Source organism: Macaca mulatta, chromosome 19 (assembly GCF_049350105.2).
Source record: "Macaca mulatta isolate MMU2019108-1 chromosome 19, T2T-MMU8v2.0, whole genome shotgun sequence".
Classification (NCBI taxonomy): Eukaryota; Metazoa; Chordata; class Mammalia; order Primates; family Cercopithecidae; genus Macaca; species Macaca mulatta.
This window is the reverse complement of record NC_133424.1, coordinates 57,411,482-57,428,188: the sequence shown is the minus strand read 5'-3', so window position 1 is coordinate 57,428,188 and position 16,707 is coordinate 57,411,482. Positions and strand designations below refer to the sequence as shown.

The window sequence follows — 16,707 nt, the reverse complement described above, 5'->3', positions numbered from 1 at the left end:
TGGGTGACACAGCGCGAGACTCCATCTCAAAAAAAAAAAAAAAAAAAAAAAAAAATCTGACTTGAGTTCTAACAGGCTGCTGAGAGAGAAGAGAGGAGAGTATAGGAGTTTGGAGAGTTGATTTTGGGGGAGAAGGGTATGCATTAACCCCAGAGAGTAATATTTATACATTTATTTATTATCTTTCTTTCTTCTCTTTTTGGTAGAGATGGTGTCTCACCATGTTACCCAGGCTGGTCTCGAACTCCTGGCCTCAAGTGATCCTCCCACCTCAGCCTTCCAAAGCGCTGGGATTACAGGCATAAGCCGCCATGCCCAGCTTCAGGATTTCCTTTTATATTTTGTCTTTTTTTTTTTTTTTTTTTCCTTTTTGTGGAGAACGGGGTCTCGCTATATTACCCAGGCAGGTCTTGAACTCCTGGGCTCAAGCTATCCTCCCACCTCTGCCTCCCTGAGAGCTGGGATTACAGGCGTGAGCCACTGCGCCCGGCTCCTTTTATGTTTTGAGATGGAGTCTTGCTCTGATGTCCAGGCTGAAGTGCAGTCGCATGATCTCCACTTACTGCAGCCTCCACCTCCTGGGTTCAAGCGATTCTCATGCCTCAGCCTACCGAGTAGCTGGGATTACAGGTGCCGGCCACCAACCCTTGCTAATTTTTGTATTTTTAGCAGAGACGTGGTTTCACCATGTTGGCCAGAATGGTCTCCAACTCCTGGCCTCGAGTGATCCTCCTGCCTTGGGATCCCAAAGTGCTGGGATTACAGGTGTGAGCCACCGAGCCTGGCTTCAGGAGTTCCTTTTTTTTTTTTTGAGTTGGAGTTTTCCTGTTGTTGCCCAGGCTGGAGTGCAACAGTGCAATCTCCACTCACTGCAACCTCTGCCTCCTGGGTTCAAGTGATTCTCCTGCCTCAGCCTCTCGAGTAGCTGGGTTTACAGGCACCCGCCACCACGCCTGGCTAATTTTTTTGTACTTTTAGTAGAGACGGGGTTTCATCATGTTGGCTAGGCTGGTCTCCAACTCCTGGCCTCAAGTGATCCGCCCGCCTTGGCCTCCCAAAGTGCTGGGATTACAAGCATGAGCCACCGAGCCCGGCCTCAGGGTTTCCTTTTTAAGGCTGCGTTACATTCCATTGCATGTATAGACCACATTTCCTTGACCCATTCATCTGTTGATAAACATTTAGGTTGTTTCCATATCTTGGGTATTGAACAGAGCTGCAGTGAACAAGGGAGGGTCCTGATTTCAATTCTTTTGAATAAATACCCAGAAGTGGGATTGCTAGATCGTTTGGGAGTTCTATCTTTAATGTTTTGAGAAAACCCCATACTGTTTTCCACAGTGGCTGCGGTGTTTGATGTTCCAGCTAGGACTGTGGGAGTCCCTTATATATTTTGATTTTTTTTTTTTTTTTTTTTTTTGAGATGGAGTCCCACTCTGTCGCCCAGGCTGGAGGGTTGTGGTGCAATCTTGGCTCACTGCAACCTTCGACTCCTGGGTTCAAGGGATTATCTTACCTCAGCCTCCCGAGCAGCTGTGATTACAGGCATGTACCACCCCACCTGGCTAATATTTTTGTATTTTTAGTAGAGACAGGGTTTCACCATGTTGGCCAGGCAGGTCTCGAACCCTTGACTTCAGGAGATCGGCCTGCCTCAGCCTCCCAAAGTGTTGGGATTACAGGCGTGAGCCACTTCGCCTGGCCTGAATATTAACCCCTTATTAGATATGTGGCTTACAAATATTTTTCTTTGAAATCTTAAGTTGGGCGCGGTGGCTCACGCCCGTATTCCTGGCACTTTGGGAAGCCAAGGCAGGTGGATCACTCAAGGCCAGGAGTTTGAGACCAGCCTGGCCAACATGGCGAAATTCCGTTTCTATTAAAAATACAAAAAAATTAGCTGGGCATGGTGGCACATGCCTATAATCCCAGCTACTCAGGAGGCTGAGGCAGGAGAATCCCTTGAACTCAGGTGGTGGAGTTTGCAAGGCTGCAGTGAGCGGAGATCACGCAAGTGCACTCAAGCCTGGGTGACAGGACCAGACTTCGTCTCAAAAAAAAAAATATATATATATATATATGTATTAATTACATAGGGTTCATAAGGTTGTTTCTCATGTGTATGTGGTTTAATTTTCCATAAGAGCCGGGCACAGTGGCTCACGCCTGTAATCCTAATACTTTGGGAGGCCAAGACAGGAGGATTGCTTAAGCCCAGGAGTTGGAGACCAGCCTCGCCAACATGATGAAACCCTGTCTCTACTAAAAATACAAAAATTAGCTGGGTTTGGTGGCACATGCCTGTAATCCCAGCTACTTGGGAGGCTGAGGCAGGAGAATTCCTTGAACCTGGGAGGCGGAGGCACCGTACTCCATCCTGGGGGACAGAGTGAGAGTCTGCCTCAAAACAAAAACAAAAACAAAAACAAAAACAAAAAAACCCTCAGCCCCTCATCTTGGGTAGACCACACCAGGAAAGTGTAGCGTAGTGACATTGCCAGGCTGAGGGTTCAATCAAGTCCCAGTTCTCCACTTCCTGGCTGTGTGACCTTATACAAGTAGCCTCACCTCTCTGGGCCTCAATGCCCTTACGGGATTAATAAGGCCCAGTTTGCAAGGTTCTTAGGAAGATTCTTTTGAGACCACGGAGTTAAAACATCCTCAGCACAGGGCAAGGAGATGGAGCATTGGAGGGCTTGTCAGGAGTCCCTCAGGTTCAGCTCCTGCCCTCTCCCGCACCCCCTACCCTCTCTGGAAGCCCCTGCCCTCTCCCACAGCCGCTTCCCCAGAGTAAAGAAGCACTCAGGAGAGAATTTTCTATAGGCTTTTTATTGGTGGCACCTGGGGCCACGTGGAGGGCGTCCTCAGCACAGGTGCTGAGGTGCGGGAAATTTCAGAGCCCCCTCCTGGGATGTCACCCTTCAGGTGCTCATGAGTTAATCTTGAGTTTCTCCTTCACTTTCCGAAATGTCTCTGAAAACCAATCCCTGTGGGGAGGGATAAGGAAGGGGTCACTGTGTGCAGCTCCCTCCCAGGCTGTCCACATTCTACCTGCTACCTGACTCCCACCTCTTCCCCTTCCTGAATCTCCATCCCCACTGTCTGTGGGATTAGGAGGTCCGCTGGGCTGGGTGGGCCAACTTCTGTGCTTCAGTTTCCCAGATGGACCAGAGCACGTTGAAGTCTAAACACTTTACCCTTAGTTGGGCATGGTGGCTCACGCCTGTAATCCCAGCACTTTGGGAGGCCAAGGCAGGCAGATCACTTGAGGTCAGGAGTTCGAGACCAGCCTGGGCAACATGGTGAAATCTCGTCTTTACTAAAAATACAAAAAATACCATGTGTAGTGTTGCACACCTGTAGTTCCAGGTACTTAATGAGGCTGAGGTAGGAGAATTGCCTGAACCCGGGAGGTGGAGGTTGCAGTGAGACCAGATCGCACCACTGTACTCCAGCCTGGGCAACAGAGCAAGACTCCATTTCAAAAAATGAAAAATAAGACTGGGCACGTGGCTCACACCTGTAATCCCAGCACTTTGGGAGGCTGAGGTGGGCGGATCAAGAGGTCAGGAGATTGAGACCATCCTGGCTAACATGGTGAAACCCCATCTCTACTAAAAATACAAAAAATTAGCTGGCATGGTGGCGGACGCCTGTAGTCCCAGCTACTTGGGAGGCTGAGGCAGGAGAATGGCGTGAACCCGGGAGGCGGAGCTTACAGTGAGCCAAGAGCGCGCCACTGCACTCCAGCCTGGGCGACAGAGCAAGACTCCATCTCAAAAAAAAAAAAAAAAAATTAAAATAAAATAAAATAAAATAAAAATAAGAAACGTTTCACCCTGACCTGGCTTTCAAGGCCTGTCATCTCTTGCTACCAACCCCTTCTTTTTTTTTTTGAGATATAGTTTTGCTCTGTCACCCAGACTAGAGTGCAATGGCGCTGTCTTGGCTCACTGCAACCTCTGCCTCCCAGGTTCAAGCGATTCTCCTGCCTCAGACTCCCGAGTAGCTAGGACTATAGGTGCCTGGCACCACACCCAGCTAATTTTTGTATTTTTAGTACAGAGAGGGTTTCATTATGTTGAGCAGGCTAGTCTTGAACTCCTGACCTCATGATCTGCCCGCTCGGCCTCCCATAGTGCTGGGATTACTGGCGTGAGCCACCGTGCCAGGAGTTTTTTTTTTTTTTTTTTTTTTTTTTTTTTGAGACAGAGTCTCGCCTTGTCACCCAGGCTGGAGTGCAGTGGCACGATCTCAGCTCACTGCAACCTCCACCTCCCGGGTTCAAGTGATTCTCCTGCCTCAGACTCCCCAGTAGCTAGGACTACAGGCATGCACCACCACGCCTGGCTAATTTTGTATTTTTGGTAGACACGGGGTTTCTCCATGATAGTCAGGCTGGTCTTGAACTCCCGACCTCAGGTGATCCGTTTGCCTTGGCCTCCCAAAGTGCTGGGATTACAGGTGTGAGGCACTGTGCCTGGCCTCCAAACAATCTTTCTAAGTTTAGGCCTGGCTCGATGTTTTGATTCCTTCCTTTTTCTTTTCTTTTCTTTCCTTCTTTCTTTCTTTTTTTTTTTTTTTTTGTTGTTGTTGTTGAGACAGGGTCACATTCTGTTACCCAGGCTGGAATGCAGTGGCACAAACATGGCGCACTGCAGCCTCAATCTCCTGGGCTCAAGGGTTCCTCTTGCCTCAGCCTCCCAAGTAGCTGGGACTACAGGCGTGGGCCACCATGCCCGGCTAATTTTTTTTGTATTTCTAGTAGAGACGGGGTTCTCGCACTCCTGACCTCAAGTGATCCACCCACCTCAGCCTTCCAAAGTGCTGGGATTACAGGTGTGAGTCACTGTGCTCTGCACATTCTTCACTGTTTATTCCCCACGCTGAAACAGTTTCCAACACTTAGCAGATGCTCAATAAATATTTTTTAAGGAATGAATGACTCTCTAACTTGCCAAAGGGAGCAAGGGTGGGTTTGATGATGTACTGAGCATCTACATGTACCAGACACCCTGTAGGCCCTCTCCTTTACTTCCCCGCAGAACCACCAGTTTATAGGAGAGGAAGCTGAGGCTGACAGTAATGACCCTCTGTCAAGATCACACAGGAAGTAAGGGGTGCTACGCCAGCCTGGGGACGCAGGTCTGGCCAAGCTTGGATCCTTCATTTTCATTATCTCACAACACCATCTTTTTTTTTTTCTAATAGAAACAGGATCTTACCACGTTGGTCAGGCCGGTCTCGAACCTCTGGGCTCAAGCAATCCTCCCATCTCAGCCTCCCATCGTGCTAGGATTACAGGTGTGAGCCACTGTACCTGGGCAAGACCATCTTTTTTTTTTTGAGACAGAGTCTCGTTCTGTCACCCAGGCCCGAGTTCAGTGGCGCAATGTCAGCTCACTGTAACCCCCGCCTTTCTGGTTCGAGCAATTCCCCTGACTCAGCCTCCTGACTAGCTGGGATTACAGTCGCACGCCACCACGCCTGGCTAATTTTTTTGTATTTTTAGTAGAGACAGGGTTTCACCATATTGGCCAGACTGGTCTCGAACTCCTGACCTCAGGCAATCCGCCCACCTCGGCCTCCCAAAGTGCTGGGATTACAAGCATGAGCCACGGTGCCCAGCCCAAGACCATCTTTTAAAATGTGGCCTGGATGAGAGTCAGGGAAACTGTCCCTGAAGTCTAAGCACCCTGAGATCTAGCTGTGTGACCAGAGGGATGTTGTCAGCCTCTCTGGGACTTGTTTTTTTTTTTTCAATCTGTTCATCTTGGACCATCCTCCAGGGCTCCACCCAAAAACACAACCCAGCCCTCCTGTGCCCTGGGAAGGGTTCTAACCGTGTCTTGGCAGGAAATTCACTCTGTTTGATGCGGTTGATCACTTCCCAAGCCTTGTCCTCCAGGGTGTTTCCAAACTCCTTCAGCTTATCCAAGGCGCTGGAGACATCCGGGGCCCCCTGGGCTGGGGCTGGGCCTGCCAGGAATATGGGCAGGGGTTCAACATTTTTCTTTTTTTTTCTTTTTTTGAGACGGAGTCTTGCTCTGTAGCCCAAGCTGGAGTGCAGTGGTATAATCTCGGCTCACTGCAACCACCACCTTCTGGGTTCAAGCAGTTCTCCTGCCTCAGCCTCCCAAGTAGCTGGGATTACAGGTGCGTGCATCCATACCCGGCTAATTTTTTGTATTTTTAGTAGAGACGGAGTTTCACCATGTGGGCCAGGCTGGTTTCGAACTCCTGACCTCAAGTGATCTGCCCGCCTCGGCCTTCCAAAGTGCTGGGGTTACAGGCATGAGCCACCCTGCCCGGCCACAAATTTGTTATTGGAACCCCCTTAGGATGGGATCCCGGGATGGATAAGGAGATCTTTGGGGATCATGTGGTTAGAATGGGGAGGATACTGGAGTGACCTAGTGGGGCTCAAGCCGCTGGGAGTTGCCTTACTCAGCACCGACCCCTCCCGGAGCCCCCCATCCCGCTTACCCACTTTCAAGGCTGTAGAAACAGGACAGCCAATCCCAGAGGTGTGGGCCTCAATACGTCATCGGTTGCTAGGGCTCTCCTGGGCAGATTTGGCGCCTGCCGAACTGAGCCTGGGCGAACCTGGAGACCCACCCGACCACAATGGGGCAACCACGACCCAGAAGGGGCCCCAGAGCTCTCAGAAGTCCTCTAAGCCGGGACCCCCGGCCTGTAGCCACCTTCACTCTTCCAAAAGTCCAACTCCGCATTCTCCCATCCCACTTTTACCTTCCAAGACCATCGACAGAACCACCACCAGGACCGGGAGCGACAGGAAGAGCCTCATGGCGGGGCCGGAGGGGCACTCTGGAGGCAGAGGGAGGGGTGCAGGAGATCAGTGGCACCGTCCTCCCTCCCTCCTTCCCACGATCCCCTCATCTCCCTTTTTTGAGTTCTTGCAGAGTGGAGGCTGTTGTCCCTCCCAAGCACTCAGCACCAACCTGAATCCTTCCTGGAGGGCTGGTGTGGGAGGTCCCGGCCCGCAGGACCTTTATCAGGCTGGGGAGGGGGCGGGGCAGGTTGATGTTGATCTCCCTCCTCCTGAGCCTGCCTCCCTGTGTCCACCCACGTTTTTCTCCTCTGTCCCTGGCCCGTGGGCGTTGGGGTCAGGTGGGGTCCCGGGCACTTCCCTGAGCCCCAGAGCCCCTTACGGTTCAGCATTCTCATCTCCCAATCTTCCTGACTCTGGGGGGTCCTCAGACTACTACAGTCCCTTTCCCCACTCAGAGGACAGCCTCGTCCTGTCCCTGTGGACATCTTCCCTCAGGGGCCTTCTAGTAATAACCCTGTGATCTCATCCGCCCCTCATTCACACCATGTCCCTAGACCACCTCTTTCCCCCACTTCCCCTCTCTTAGCAAGCCTCCTCAGCCCCAACAACTTTTCCTTTATGTTGCTGGGGTCTCAGTTGGCCCCGCACTCCTACCCTGCGTGCCACCTCCAATTTCTTTCAGACCAGCCCTTGAAGCACCTCAGACCACCCTGATACTCTCTGGGCTCTTAAGTTGATGGTTCTCAGTGTCCCTTTTTTTGTGAGGGGGTCACCTTAGCTGGACGACACTGTAAAAACCTCACTTGCATTAGCCAGGTGTGGTGGCTCATGCCTGTAATTCCAGCGCTTTGGGAAGCTGAGGGAGGATCGCTTGAGCCCAGGAGTTCGAGACCAGCCTGGGCAATATAGGGAAACCTCATCTCTACAAACAAATTCAAAAATTAGCCGGGTGTGGTGGCGCACACCTGTAGTCCCAGCTACTCAAGAGGCTGAGGTAGGAAGATTGCTTGAGCCCAGGAGTTCGAGGCTGCAGTGAGATATGATTGCGCCACTGCACTCCAGCCTGGTGGGACAGAGTGAGACCCCATCTCAAAAAGTTAAAACCCTCAGCTGAAAAGTTCTGAGTGTATGCCCCTTCCTCCCTTCCACTGGGACTCACCCCCTTTGCCTGACTACCTCCCCACAACACTCCATCTGCTCTTATTCACCCTCCAAGGCCCCTCCTGGCACCAAGCCTGCTTCCCCCCATCACCACATCCGTCCCCCAAGGCTGGAGTCCAATTCCTTCCCCACCAGCTGCCTTTGACCGCCAGTGACCCTGGCAGCTGGTGGGGAGGGTGTCCTCGGCCCAGCCTCAGACTCTAGGTTGGCTGGCCTTGTGCCCCCACAACCACGTGTCAGCCTGGCGGTAGGGGGATGGTTGTGAAAGGGACAGCGTAGAACAGACCCTGGCAGGATTGCAACATCCCTCTGGCCGGCTCAGAGCTTCCAGTCCCTGTCAGCCCCAGGGGGCCCCCTACTTCCCCAACTGAGCCCAACATTCCCCAAACATCCACCCAGATGTCTGCTTCCCTGACCCCACAAGAATAGAAAACAGTGCTCCTGTTTTCCAGCCTCATCCTCTCCTCTGCTCTAGGAGTTTCTGTTTTATAGATGGGGAAACTGTCGCCCAACCAAGAACATCCAGTAGGGCTCAGCGAGGGGCAAAGATGGGGGCTACTGGCTGGTTGCAGTGGTTCATGCCTGTAATCCCAGAACTTTGGGAGGCCGAGGTGGGCGGAACACTTGAGGTCAGGAGTTGGAGACCCACCTGGCCAACATGGTGAAACTCCGTCTCTACCAAAAATTCAAAAGTTATTCAGGCATGGTGGTGTGCACCTGTGGTTCCAGCTACTCAGGAGGCTGAGGCAGGAGAGTCGCTTGAACCATGAGGTGGAGGTCCCAGTGAGCCGAGATTGTGCCACTGCACTCTAGCTTGGGTGACAGAGTGAGACTCTGTCTCAAAAACATAAAAAATAAAAAAAAGGGGCTCTTTGTCCTTCTCCTTCCCAGGCTCCAGGATGTCTCTCTGGATTGTTGCTGGATCAGCTCCTGTCCCATACGACTCCCTGCCAGCCTTTGTTCTGGAACCTCCTTCCCATCCTTGTATCACCTCTGGATCTGACTGGGGATGTAGTGAGATAGGGCGCCCTGACTGCTTAGACGTCTTCATAGGTCGGCTGGTCGTGGTGGCTCACACCTGTAATCCGACCACTTTGGAAAGCTGAGGCAGGAGTATCTGCTTGAGCCCAGGAGTTTGAGACCAGCCTGGGCAACATAGTAAGACCCCATCTCTACAAAAAATGTTAAAATATAGCCGGGTGTGGTGGCTCACGCCTGTAATCCCAGCGCTTTGGGAGGCCGAGGCGGGTGGATCACCTGAGGTCAGGAGTTGGAGATCAACCCAACCAACATGGTGAAAGCCCGTCTCTACTAAAAATACAAAAATTAGCCTCGTGTGGTGGTGTGCGCCTGTAATTCCAGCTACTCGGGAGGCTGAGGCAGGAGAATTTCTTGAACCTGGGTGTTGGAGGTTGTGGTCAGTCGAGATGGTGCCACTGCACTCCAGCCTGGGCGACAGAGTGAGACTCCGCCTCAAAAAAGAAAAAATTAGCCAGGTATGGTGGTGGGTGCCTGTGGCCCCAGCTACTCAGGAGGTTGAGGCAGGAGGGTCACTTGAGTTGGAGGCTGCAGTGATCTGTGATCGTGCTACTGCACTCCAGCATGGCCGACTGAGCAAGGCAGTGTCTCAAAAAAAAAAAAAAAATTCTTATAGGTGAGAACTCAAGGTTCGATTCTTCAGGTGGCAGATGTGACTGACGCTGATCCCCTCATTGACATCTGGGGAAACCGAGGCTCTGAGAGGCTGCTGCTCCAGCCCCTGGACACATAGTGAATCAGCAGCAGGCTCAGTGGACCAGGACCCCTGCCTGTGAGCACACTGACCCTTTCCCTCCTCACTCAGCCCTGGTGAGTCATCTCTAGGGGAGGGGAGCTGCCTCCTCGTGGGTGATCAGAGCAGCGCCAGGGGAAGCACCGAGTTCAGGACGTGCAGGAGCCAAGGCGGGCAGAGGGACATGCAGACATTGCAGCTGGCCCAGGAGATACAAGCTCAAGTCCTGGCCTGTCCCCCGTTGGTGGGAACCCTCCTCCCTGTCTCTGAGAACTGAGGGGGTGGGAGGGGAGGAGAGTGCCGGCGGCTCCTAGGCTTCCATCCAAGCTTCCCCTCTCTGAGCGCCAGCTCTCATCTCAGCATGGGCCTGGTGCAGACTTCGACAAAGGAGCCGCTCCCTTCTCTTCCCAGCCTGGACTCAGTACCCAGTAGGCTTGTTGGGAAACACAAGGGGTGGACATCACAACTGGAGGAAAGGATAGAGAATGAGGGATGGTCCGGGTGAGGTGGTTCATGCCTGTAACCTCAGCACTTTGGGAGGGTGAGGCAGGCAGATTACTTGAGGTCAGGAGTTCGAGACCTGCCTGGCCAACGTGGTGAAGCTTTGTCTCTACCAAAATCCCAGCTACTCTGGAGGCTGAGGCAGGAGGATCTCTTCAATCCGGCAAGTGGAGGTTGCGGTGAACCAAGATCACACCACTGCATTGCAGGCTGGGCAACAGAGCGAGACTCTGTCTCAAAAAAAAAAAAAAAAAAGGGCCGGGCGCGGTGGCTCACGCCTGTAATCCCAGCACTTTGGGAGGCCGAGGCGGGCGGATCACAAGGTCAGGAGATCGAGACCACAGTGAAACCTCGTCTCTACTAAAAATACAAAAAATTAGCCGGGCGCGGTTGTGGGCGCCTGTAGTCCCAGCTACTCGGGAGGCTGAGGCAGGAGAATGGCGGGAACCCGGGAGGCGGAGCTTGCAGTGAGCCAAGATCGCGCCACTGCACTCCAGCCTGGGCTGAGCGACAGAGCGAGACTCCGTCTCAAAAAAAAAAAAAAAAAAAAAAAGAGAATGAGGGTTGGGCAGGGAAGCCCAGTTCACAGCGGGTGAAGGGACAGCTAGCTCAGAGGGAACTGGAGAAGGAGAGGGCTCAAACCAAACCGAGCGTTGGAGCGAGAAACCCAGATGAAGGGAGTTGGGGGTAGAAACAAGCAGGCCAGGGAGAGAGAAACCGTAGGAGGAAGAGATAAAAGATAGAGGTGGAGGAAAACAGGAAGCCAGAGTCTCCTAAGGAGAACAGGGAGACAGAGGGGCGGGGCTGGGTGAGGGGTGGGAAGGAGGCAGATATCAGATAAGACCAGAGGAGAGGAGGGAGAACAATGACAGCAGAAAAAAAGAAAAACGGCTTCATAATAAAGGCACCAATCTCAGGTCATTTGGAGTTGCAACTCTGAGGAACAGGTATTAGGTTGGGCAGGCCGGGCACGGTGCCTCACGCCTGGAATCCTAGCACTTTGGGAGGCCGGTGGGGGAGGATCGATTGAGTCCAGGAGTTTGAGACCAGCCTGGGCAACATAGTAAGACCTTGTTTCTATAAATAATAATAATAATAAAAAGCGGGGTGTAATGGTGCTAGCCAGTAGTCTCAGCTACTCAGGAGGCCACGGTGGGAGTATCGCTTGAGCCCAGGAGTTCCACATCAGCCTGGGCAACAAAGCCAGACCCCATCTCCACAAACACACACACACACCCCCCACAAATTAATCCTGGTGGTGTGCGCCTGTAGTCTCAGCTACTGGAGAGGCTGAGGTGGGAGGATCACTTATCACTTGAGTCCAGGAGGTGGAGGCTACAGTGAGCTGTGATGGCGGGTGACAGGGTGAGACCTTGTCCCCCCAAAAAAAGAAAGAGGGGCAGAGGCCAGGCACAGTGGCTCAGGCCTGTAATCTCAGCCCTTTGGGAGGCCGGTGGGTGGGTCACTTAGTCAGGAGTTTGAGACCAGCCTGGCCAACATGGTGAAAGCTTGTCTCTACTAAAAATACAAAAATTAGCTGGATGTGGTGGCATGAGCCTGTAATCCTAGCTATTGAGGCAGGAGAATCGCTTGAACCCAAGAGGCAGAGGTTGCAGTGAGCCAAGATCACGCCACTGCACTCCAGCCTGGGTGACAGAGCCAGACTCCATCTTAAAAAAAAAAAAAAAAAAAAAAAAGGCAGAGAGAAAGATACAGACACGCAAACACAGACAGAGAGGAGGGGGCTGAGAACTGTGTGGCCAGTGTGCGGGCAGAAAGAGAAACTGAGGCTGGGGCTTAGAGGAAATCACACAGGGAGGCCAGCAGATGCGGTGAAACTTGGCGAATCTTTATTAAACTAGGGCCCACCCCTGGAGGACGGCTGGGGCGGGGACAGGGTCTCCCGCTGCAGGCTGAGCGGAGAGAGGAGGCATGGGGTGGAGTCGGGTCGCATGGCTGTAGGCCTGGGCGTTCAGTGATTGTCGCTGGGCACAGGGGCGGTGCTGGCGCCCACGGCAGCCTGCACCTTCTCCACCAGCCCAGCCCACTGGCGCTGCATATCTTCCACCAGGGGCTCGAACCAGCTCTTGAGGCGGGCCTGGAAGGCCTCGGCCTGCAGGCTTATCTGCTGGGCCTGTTCCTCCAGCTTGGCGCGCACCTCCGCCACCTGCTCCTTCACCTCGTCCAGGCGGTCGCGGGTCCGGCTGCCCATCTCCTCCATCCGTGCGCGAAGCCGCTCACCCAAGGCCTGGGCCCGCTCCTGAAGCGGCTGGCTGGCCAGGGAGCCCACAGTGGCGGCCCGCACGCGGCCCTGCTCCACCAGGGGTCCCAGGCGCTCGCGGATGGCGCTGACCCCGCGCTCGGCGCCCTCGCGGGCCCCGGCCTGATACACTGCCAGGCGCTTCTGCAGGTCATCAGCATCGCGGAGGAGCCGCTTGCGCAGCTTGCGCAGGTGGGAGGCGAGGCGCGCCCGCAGCTCCTCGGTACTCTGGCCCAGCATGGCCTGCACCTCGCTGCGGTACTGCACCAGGCGGCTGCGCACGTCCTCCATGTCGGCACCCAGCCGGGCCTGCGCCGCCTGCAGCTCCTTGGACAGCCGTGCCCGCGTCTCCTCCGCCACCGGGCTCAGCTGTTCCTCCAGTTCCGATTTGTAGGCCTTCAACTCCTTCATGGTCTCATCCATCAGCGTCCTGCAGCCGAAAGAGCAGGAGGGTGTGCGCACAGGGGGAGGCGAGAAGGGCTGGGATAGGTGTGGGTGAGATGGGGATCAGCCAGAGAGACCCGAGAAGGAAGAGAGGAGAGTCTCCTAAGGAGAACAGGGAGAGACAGAAGGGCAGTGAACCAAGAGAGAAGGAACGGGACAGAGGCAGAGAGGAGACAAAGACAGACGCAGAGAGCAGAGGCAGAGACGAAGAAAGAGCTAGGAGGCCGGGCAAGGTGGCTCATGTCTTTATTCCCAGCACTTTGGGAGGCGAGGTGGGAGGATCGCTTGAGCCCAGAAGTTCAAGACCAGCCTGGGCAACACAGTGAGACCCCATCTCTCTGTCTCTATATAAAAGAGCTAGTGAAGGACAGAGACAGAGCCAGGACGAGTGTGAGAGGCTGAGTCAGAAGGGAAGAGGGAGAAACAGAACTGAGAGAGAGAATTCCAGAGAGCTAAAGCCAGGAGTCAGAAATGGGAAGAGGAAGCTAGAACCAGCAGAGACCCAGGACTCCCAAGACTTAGTGGCAGGGGCAGAATGAAACCTGGACCTGGGGAGGTATAGCCGCCCACCAGAAGGGTCAAGGGCCGGGATGGGGACACTCACGTCAGTTCCTGGGTGACCTGGGGGCTGAGCAGCTCCTCCTGCACCTGCTCAGACAGTGTCTGCACCCAGCGCAGGTAATCCCAAAAGCGACCCAGTGCCAGCTCCCAGGGCTGGCCGCTCTGCCCCTCAGCCTGCTGGCGAAGCTCGGGTTCCGTCTCTGGCTCCACCGGTTGCTCCACCTTGGCCTGGCATCCTGTGTGGAACAAGTTGAAGGTGGTTCAGGTTCCTTCTGACCCCGTCCAGGCACCTAGTACCTAGGGGCACACAGAAGGTGCTCCACAAATGCTGCTTTGGAGCCATGGTGGGCAGGGTGAGGGGGGAGTCTGTTTAATCACTTGAAAAGCGTTATTTATTTACAGACAGGGTCTTGCTCTGTCACCCAGGCTGGATTGCAGTGGCCTGAACATGGTTCACTGCAACCTTGACCTTCTGGGCTCAAGCAATCCTCCTGCCTCAGCCTCCTGAGTAGCTGGGACCACAGGTGTGTGGCACCAGGCCTGGCTAATTTTTGTATTTTTAGTAGAGACAGAGTCTCACTATGTTGCCGAGTCTGGTGTTGAACTCCTGGGCTCAAGTGATCCTCCCACCTTGGCCTCCCAAAATGCTGGGATTACAGGGGTGAGCCACCGTGCCTAGCGGAAAAGCATGTATTGAGTGTCCTTGTGTGTCCCAGGCAGGGCTGTGTGGGGTGATGGAGAATAAAGATCACAGCTGTCCCGTGTCTGGTATTCTAATGCAATGCATTAGAAGCCTCTTAACTCCCAGCTGGGCGCGGTGGCCCATGCCTGTAATCCCAGCACTTTGGGAGGTTGAAGCAGGCAGATCACCTGAGGTCAGGAGTTCCAGACCAGCCTGGCCAACATGGTGAAACCCCGTCTCTACTAAAAATACAAAAAAAGTTAGTCAGGTGTGGTGGCATGTTCCTGTAGTCCCAGCTACTCCGGAGGCTGAGGCAGGAGAATGGCATGAACCTGGGAGGGGGAGCTTGCAGTGAGCTGAGATCCTGCCACTGAACTGCAGCCTGGGAGCCACCGCACTCCAGCCTGGGCGACAGAGGGACTTCATCTCAAAACAAAACAAAAACAAAAACTTCTAACTCCTATATTAAGGATGGGGAGGCCGGGCGCGGTGGCTCACGCCTGTAATTCCAGCACTTTGGGAGGCCAAGGCGGGCAGATCACGAGGTCAGGAGATAGAGACCATCCTGGATAATACAGTGAAACCCCTTCTCTACTCAAAGTACAAAAAATTAGCCGGGCATGGTGGCGGGCGCCTGTAGTCCCAGCTACTCGGGAGGCTGAGGCGGGAGAATAGCGTGAACCCGGGAGGCGGAGCTTGCAGTGAGCTGAGATTGTGCCACTGCACTCCAGCCGGGGCGACAGAGTGAGACTCTGGCTCAAAAAAAAAAAAAAAAAAAAAAAAAGCGGGGGCAGGAAACCGAGGCTCACAGAGCGTCAAATCGCTGTTCTGAGCCAGAAAGCAGCATAGAAGCCTCAGACCTGGGCTTTCCCCTCAAGGGGAAGACAGACCAGCAGAAGAAGAGGGGGCCCGAGGTCTGCCTGAATGGGGCCAGGAGGTTGAGGTGAGGATGAGAGGGGGAGGAGCAGGGAAACCGAGCAAGCCCCGCCCCCATACCTGCCAGGAATGTGACCAGCAACGCAGCCCACAGAACCTTCATCTTCCTGCCTGTGATTGGCCAGTCTGGGGAGGGAGAAACAGTCAATCAACCGCCAGTAAGGACTCCTCCCACTCCCAGCCCGACCCCAACCCGGCCCCACCCCAGGTTAGCCTTCCAAGCCTAGTTCCATTATCTGCAACAGCCTAATCCTAGCACAAACAGTTACCAAGCCGCCCCCAACCCATTCCCTATTTAACTCCCTCCTGGTCTTCTCTTATTTCCCCATCCCCAGGTCGGCCTCCATAGTCAAAATTCCATCTTTCTCTCCCGGGGTTCAAATTCCACACCCCCTCCCCCTCCCCACCGCCGGTTCCATCTCAGTCCCAGTCTCGCATTCCTCATTCTCCCTTCACATTCTAAGCTCTAACCTCACATTTAAGCGCCGTTTTCCATTTATGAGCTAATTCAGTCCTCATTTTAAAGTTCTCCAATCGACGGCTAGCTACCGTGTCGCTGCCCCTGGCTTCCCTGTTATGGAGATCTGAGGACACTGGGGACACCCAGTAGGTGCTCGATAAATGACAGTGACAACTCGTGGGGGTCCTGCTGTGGCTTAGCTCCTAGTCCACATGCTCTGCCCACCCCACCTTCTAGCGGGTCGGGTCGTCTCTGCTGCCCAGCCCTTACCAGGTCCAGTCCCCTGCTGCTGGCCTCACCCCCGCTCCTCCTATCCCCAAGCCCGACCTCGAGTAGCTCTCCTGAGACTACCTGGAGGCCAGGGCTTCCCGAGGTCCCAGCTACATCTTTCTAGAGGCCCCTGAGCTCATCCCCGTGCCCCCGACTGCGCTTCTCACCGGCTCCTGGGGAAGAACGTCCTTCACCTCCGCTGGGGCTGAGTAGGACTCAAGGATCCCAGACTTGTCCAATTATAGGGCTCCCCCTGTCCCGCCCCCTCCTCCAGGGATAGGGCGGGCTGGGCCAGCCCCCAGTCACGAGGTGGGCTGTTCTCCCCCTGCCCCAGGCACAGCAGGGCAGAGGGAGGAGGTGGGGCATAGAGGCCTTTTGACCACCCCCCACAGTCCCCAGGAAGTGAGGACACCTCGCCCAGTAATCCAGACACCCTCCTCCATTCTGGGGGCCAAGCGTCGAAGGGGAATGTGCAGGCTGCCGCCCAGAGTCCTCCTTCCCTGACCCTGTCCTTTCCTGTGCCTGGATGAATGCAATCTGGAGAGGGGGCTGGGGATCTGGACTCCTGGATCCCAGAAAGAAAGTAGGGATAGGGGGCTGGACAGAAGTGGGATGGGAGGGGCTGGGCGCGGTAGCTCACGCCTGTAATCCCAGCACTTTGGGAGGCCACGGTGGGCGGAACACTTAAGGTCAGGAGTTTGAGACCGGCCTGGCCAACATGGTGAAACCCCATCACTACTAAAAATACAAAAATTAGCCAGGCGTGGTGGCGGGCGCATGTAATCCTAGCTACTTGGGAGGCTGAGGCAGGAGAATCACTTGAACCCGGGAGGTGGAAGTTACAGTGAGCCGAAGTCTCGCCACT

At 54.3% G+C, this 16,707-nt stretch overlaps 2 protein-coding genes and 1 long non-coding RNA gene across 5 annotated transcripts; 1 reads left to right on the top strand and 2 right to left on the bottom strand.

Annotated features, from left to right (window-relative positions):
* The first annotated feature begins 331 nt into the window (after window positions 1-331).
* Window positions 332-3,524, top strand: LOC144337190 (uncharacterized). Its single transcript, XR_013409923.1, has 2 exons — window positions 332-630; window positions 2,335-3,524. It is a non-coding gene; the product is annotated as an uncharacterized LOC144337190 (long non-coding RNA).
* On the bottom strand, window positions 2,814-6,991 carry APOC1 (apolipoprotein C1). 2 transcript variants are annotated; one of them, XM_077980421.1, is made up of 4 exons: window positions 6,966-6,991; window positions 6,754-6,831; window positions 5,696-5,979; window positions 2,814-2,987 (listed from the first exon to the last, which is right to left on the bottom strand). In XM_077980421.1, the coding sequence occupies exons 2-4, from the start codon at window positions 6,809-6,811 to the stop codon at window positions 2,937-2,939; spliced, it is 393 nt and encodes a 130-aa protein (XP_077836547.1). In that variant the 5' UTR covers window positions 6,812-6,831; window positions 6,966-6,991; the 3' UTR covers window positions 2,814-2,936. The 2 variants fall into 2 exon arrangements, with proteins under 2 accessions (XP_077836547.1, XP_014979728.1); XM_015124242.3 differs by having other exon boundaries at window positions 5,844-5,979.
* Window positions 6,992-12,057: 5,066 nt separating this feature from the next.
* On the bottom strand, window positions 12,058-16,055 carry APOE (apolipoprotein E). 2 transcript variants are annotated; one of them, XM_077980392.1, is made up of 4 exons: window positions 15,803-16,055; window positions 15,173-15,238; window positions 13,538-13,730; window positions 12,058-12,919 (listed from the first exon to the last, which is right to left on the bottom strand). In XM_077980392.1, exons 2-4 carry the CDS (start codon window positions 15,213-15,215, stop codon window positions 12,202-12,204), a joined length of 954 nt encoding a protein of 317 aa, XP_077836518.1. In that variant the 5' UTR covers window positions 15,216-15,238; window positions 15,803-16,055; the 3' UTR covers window positions 12,058-12,201. The 2 variants fall into 2 exon arrangements, with proteins under 2 accessions (XP_077836518.1, XP_077836517.1); XM_077980391.1 differs by having other exon boundaries at window positions 16,010-16,053.
* Window positions 16,056-16,707: the final 652 nt, after the last annotated feature.

Coding starts and splice junctions, on each gene's coding strand:
- APOC1 (XM_077980421.1), bottom strand. CDS start 6,811: ATGAGGCTCTTCCTGTCGCTCCCGGTCCTGGTGGTGGTTCTGTCGATG. Junction 5,980..6,753: donor TCTGTCGATGGTCTTGGAAG/GTAAAAGTGGGA, acceptor TATTCCTGGCAG/GCCCAGCCCCAGCCCAGGGG. Junction 2,988..5,695: donor TCACACAGCTAGATCTCAGG/GTGCTTAGACTT, acceptor CCCTCCCCACAG/GGATTGGTTTTCAGAGACAT.
- APOE (XM_077980392.1), bottom strand. CDS start 15,215: ATGAAGGTTCTGTGGGCTGCGTTGCTGGTCACATTCCTGGCAG. Junction 13,731..15,172: donor GCTGGTCACATTCCTGGCAG/GTATGGGGGCGG, acceptor TGTTCCACACAG/GATGCCAGGCCAAGGTGGAG. Junction 12,920..13,537: donor CAGGTCACCCAGGAACTGAC/GTGAGTGTCCCC, acceptor TTTCGGCTGCAG/GACGCTGATGGATGAGACCA.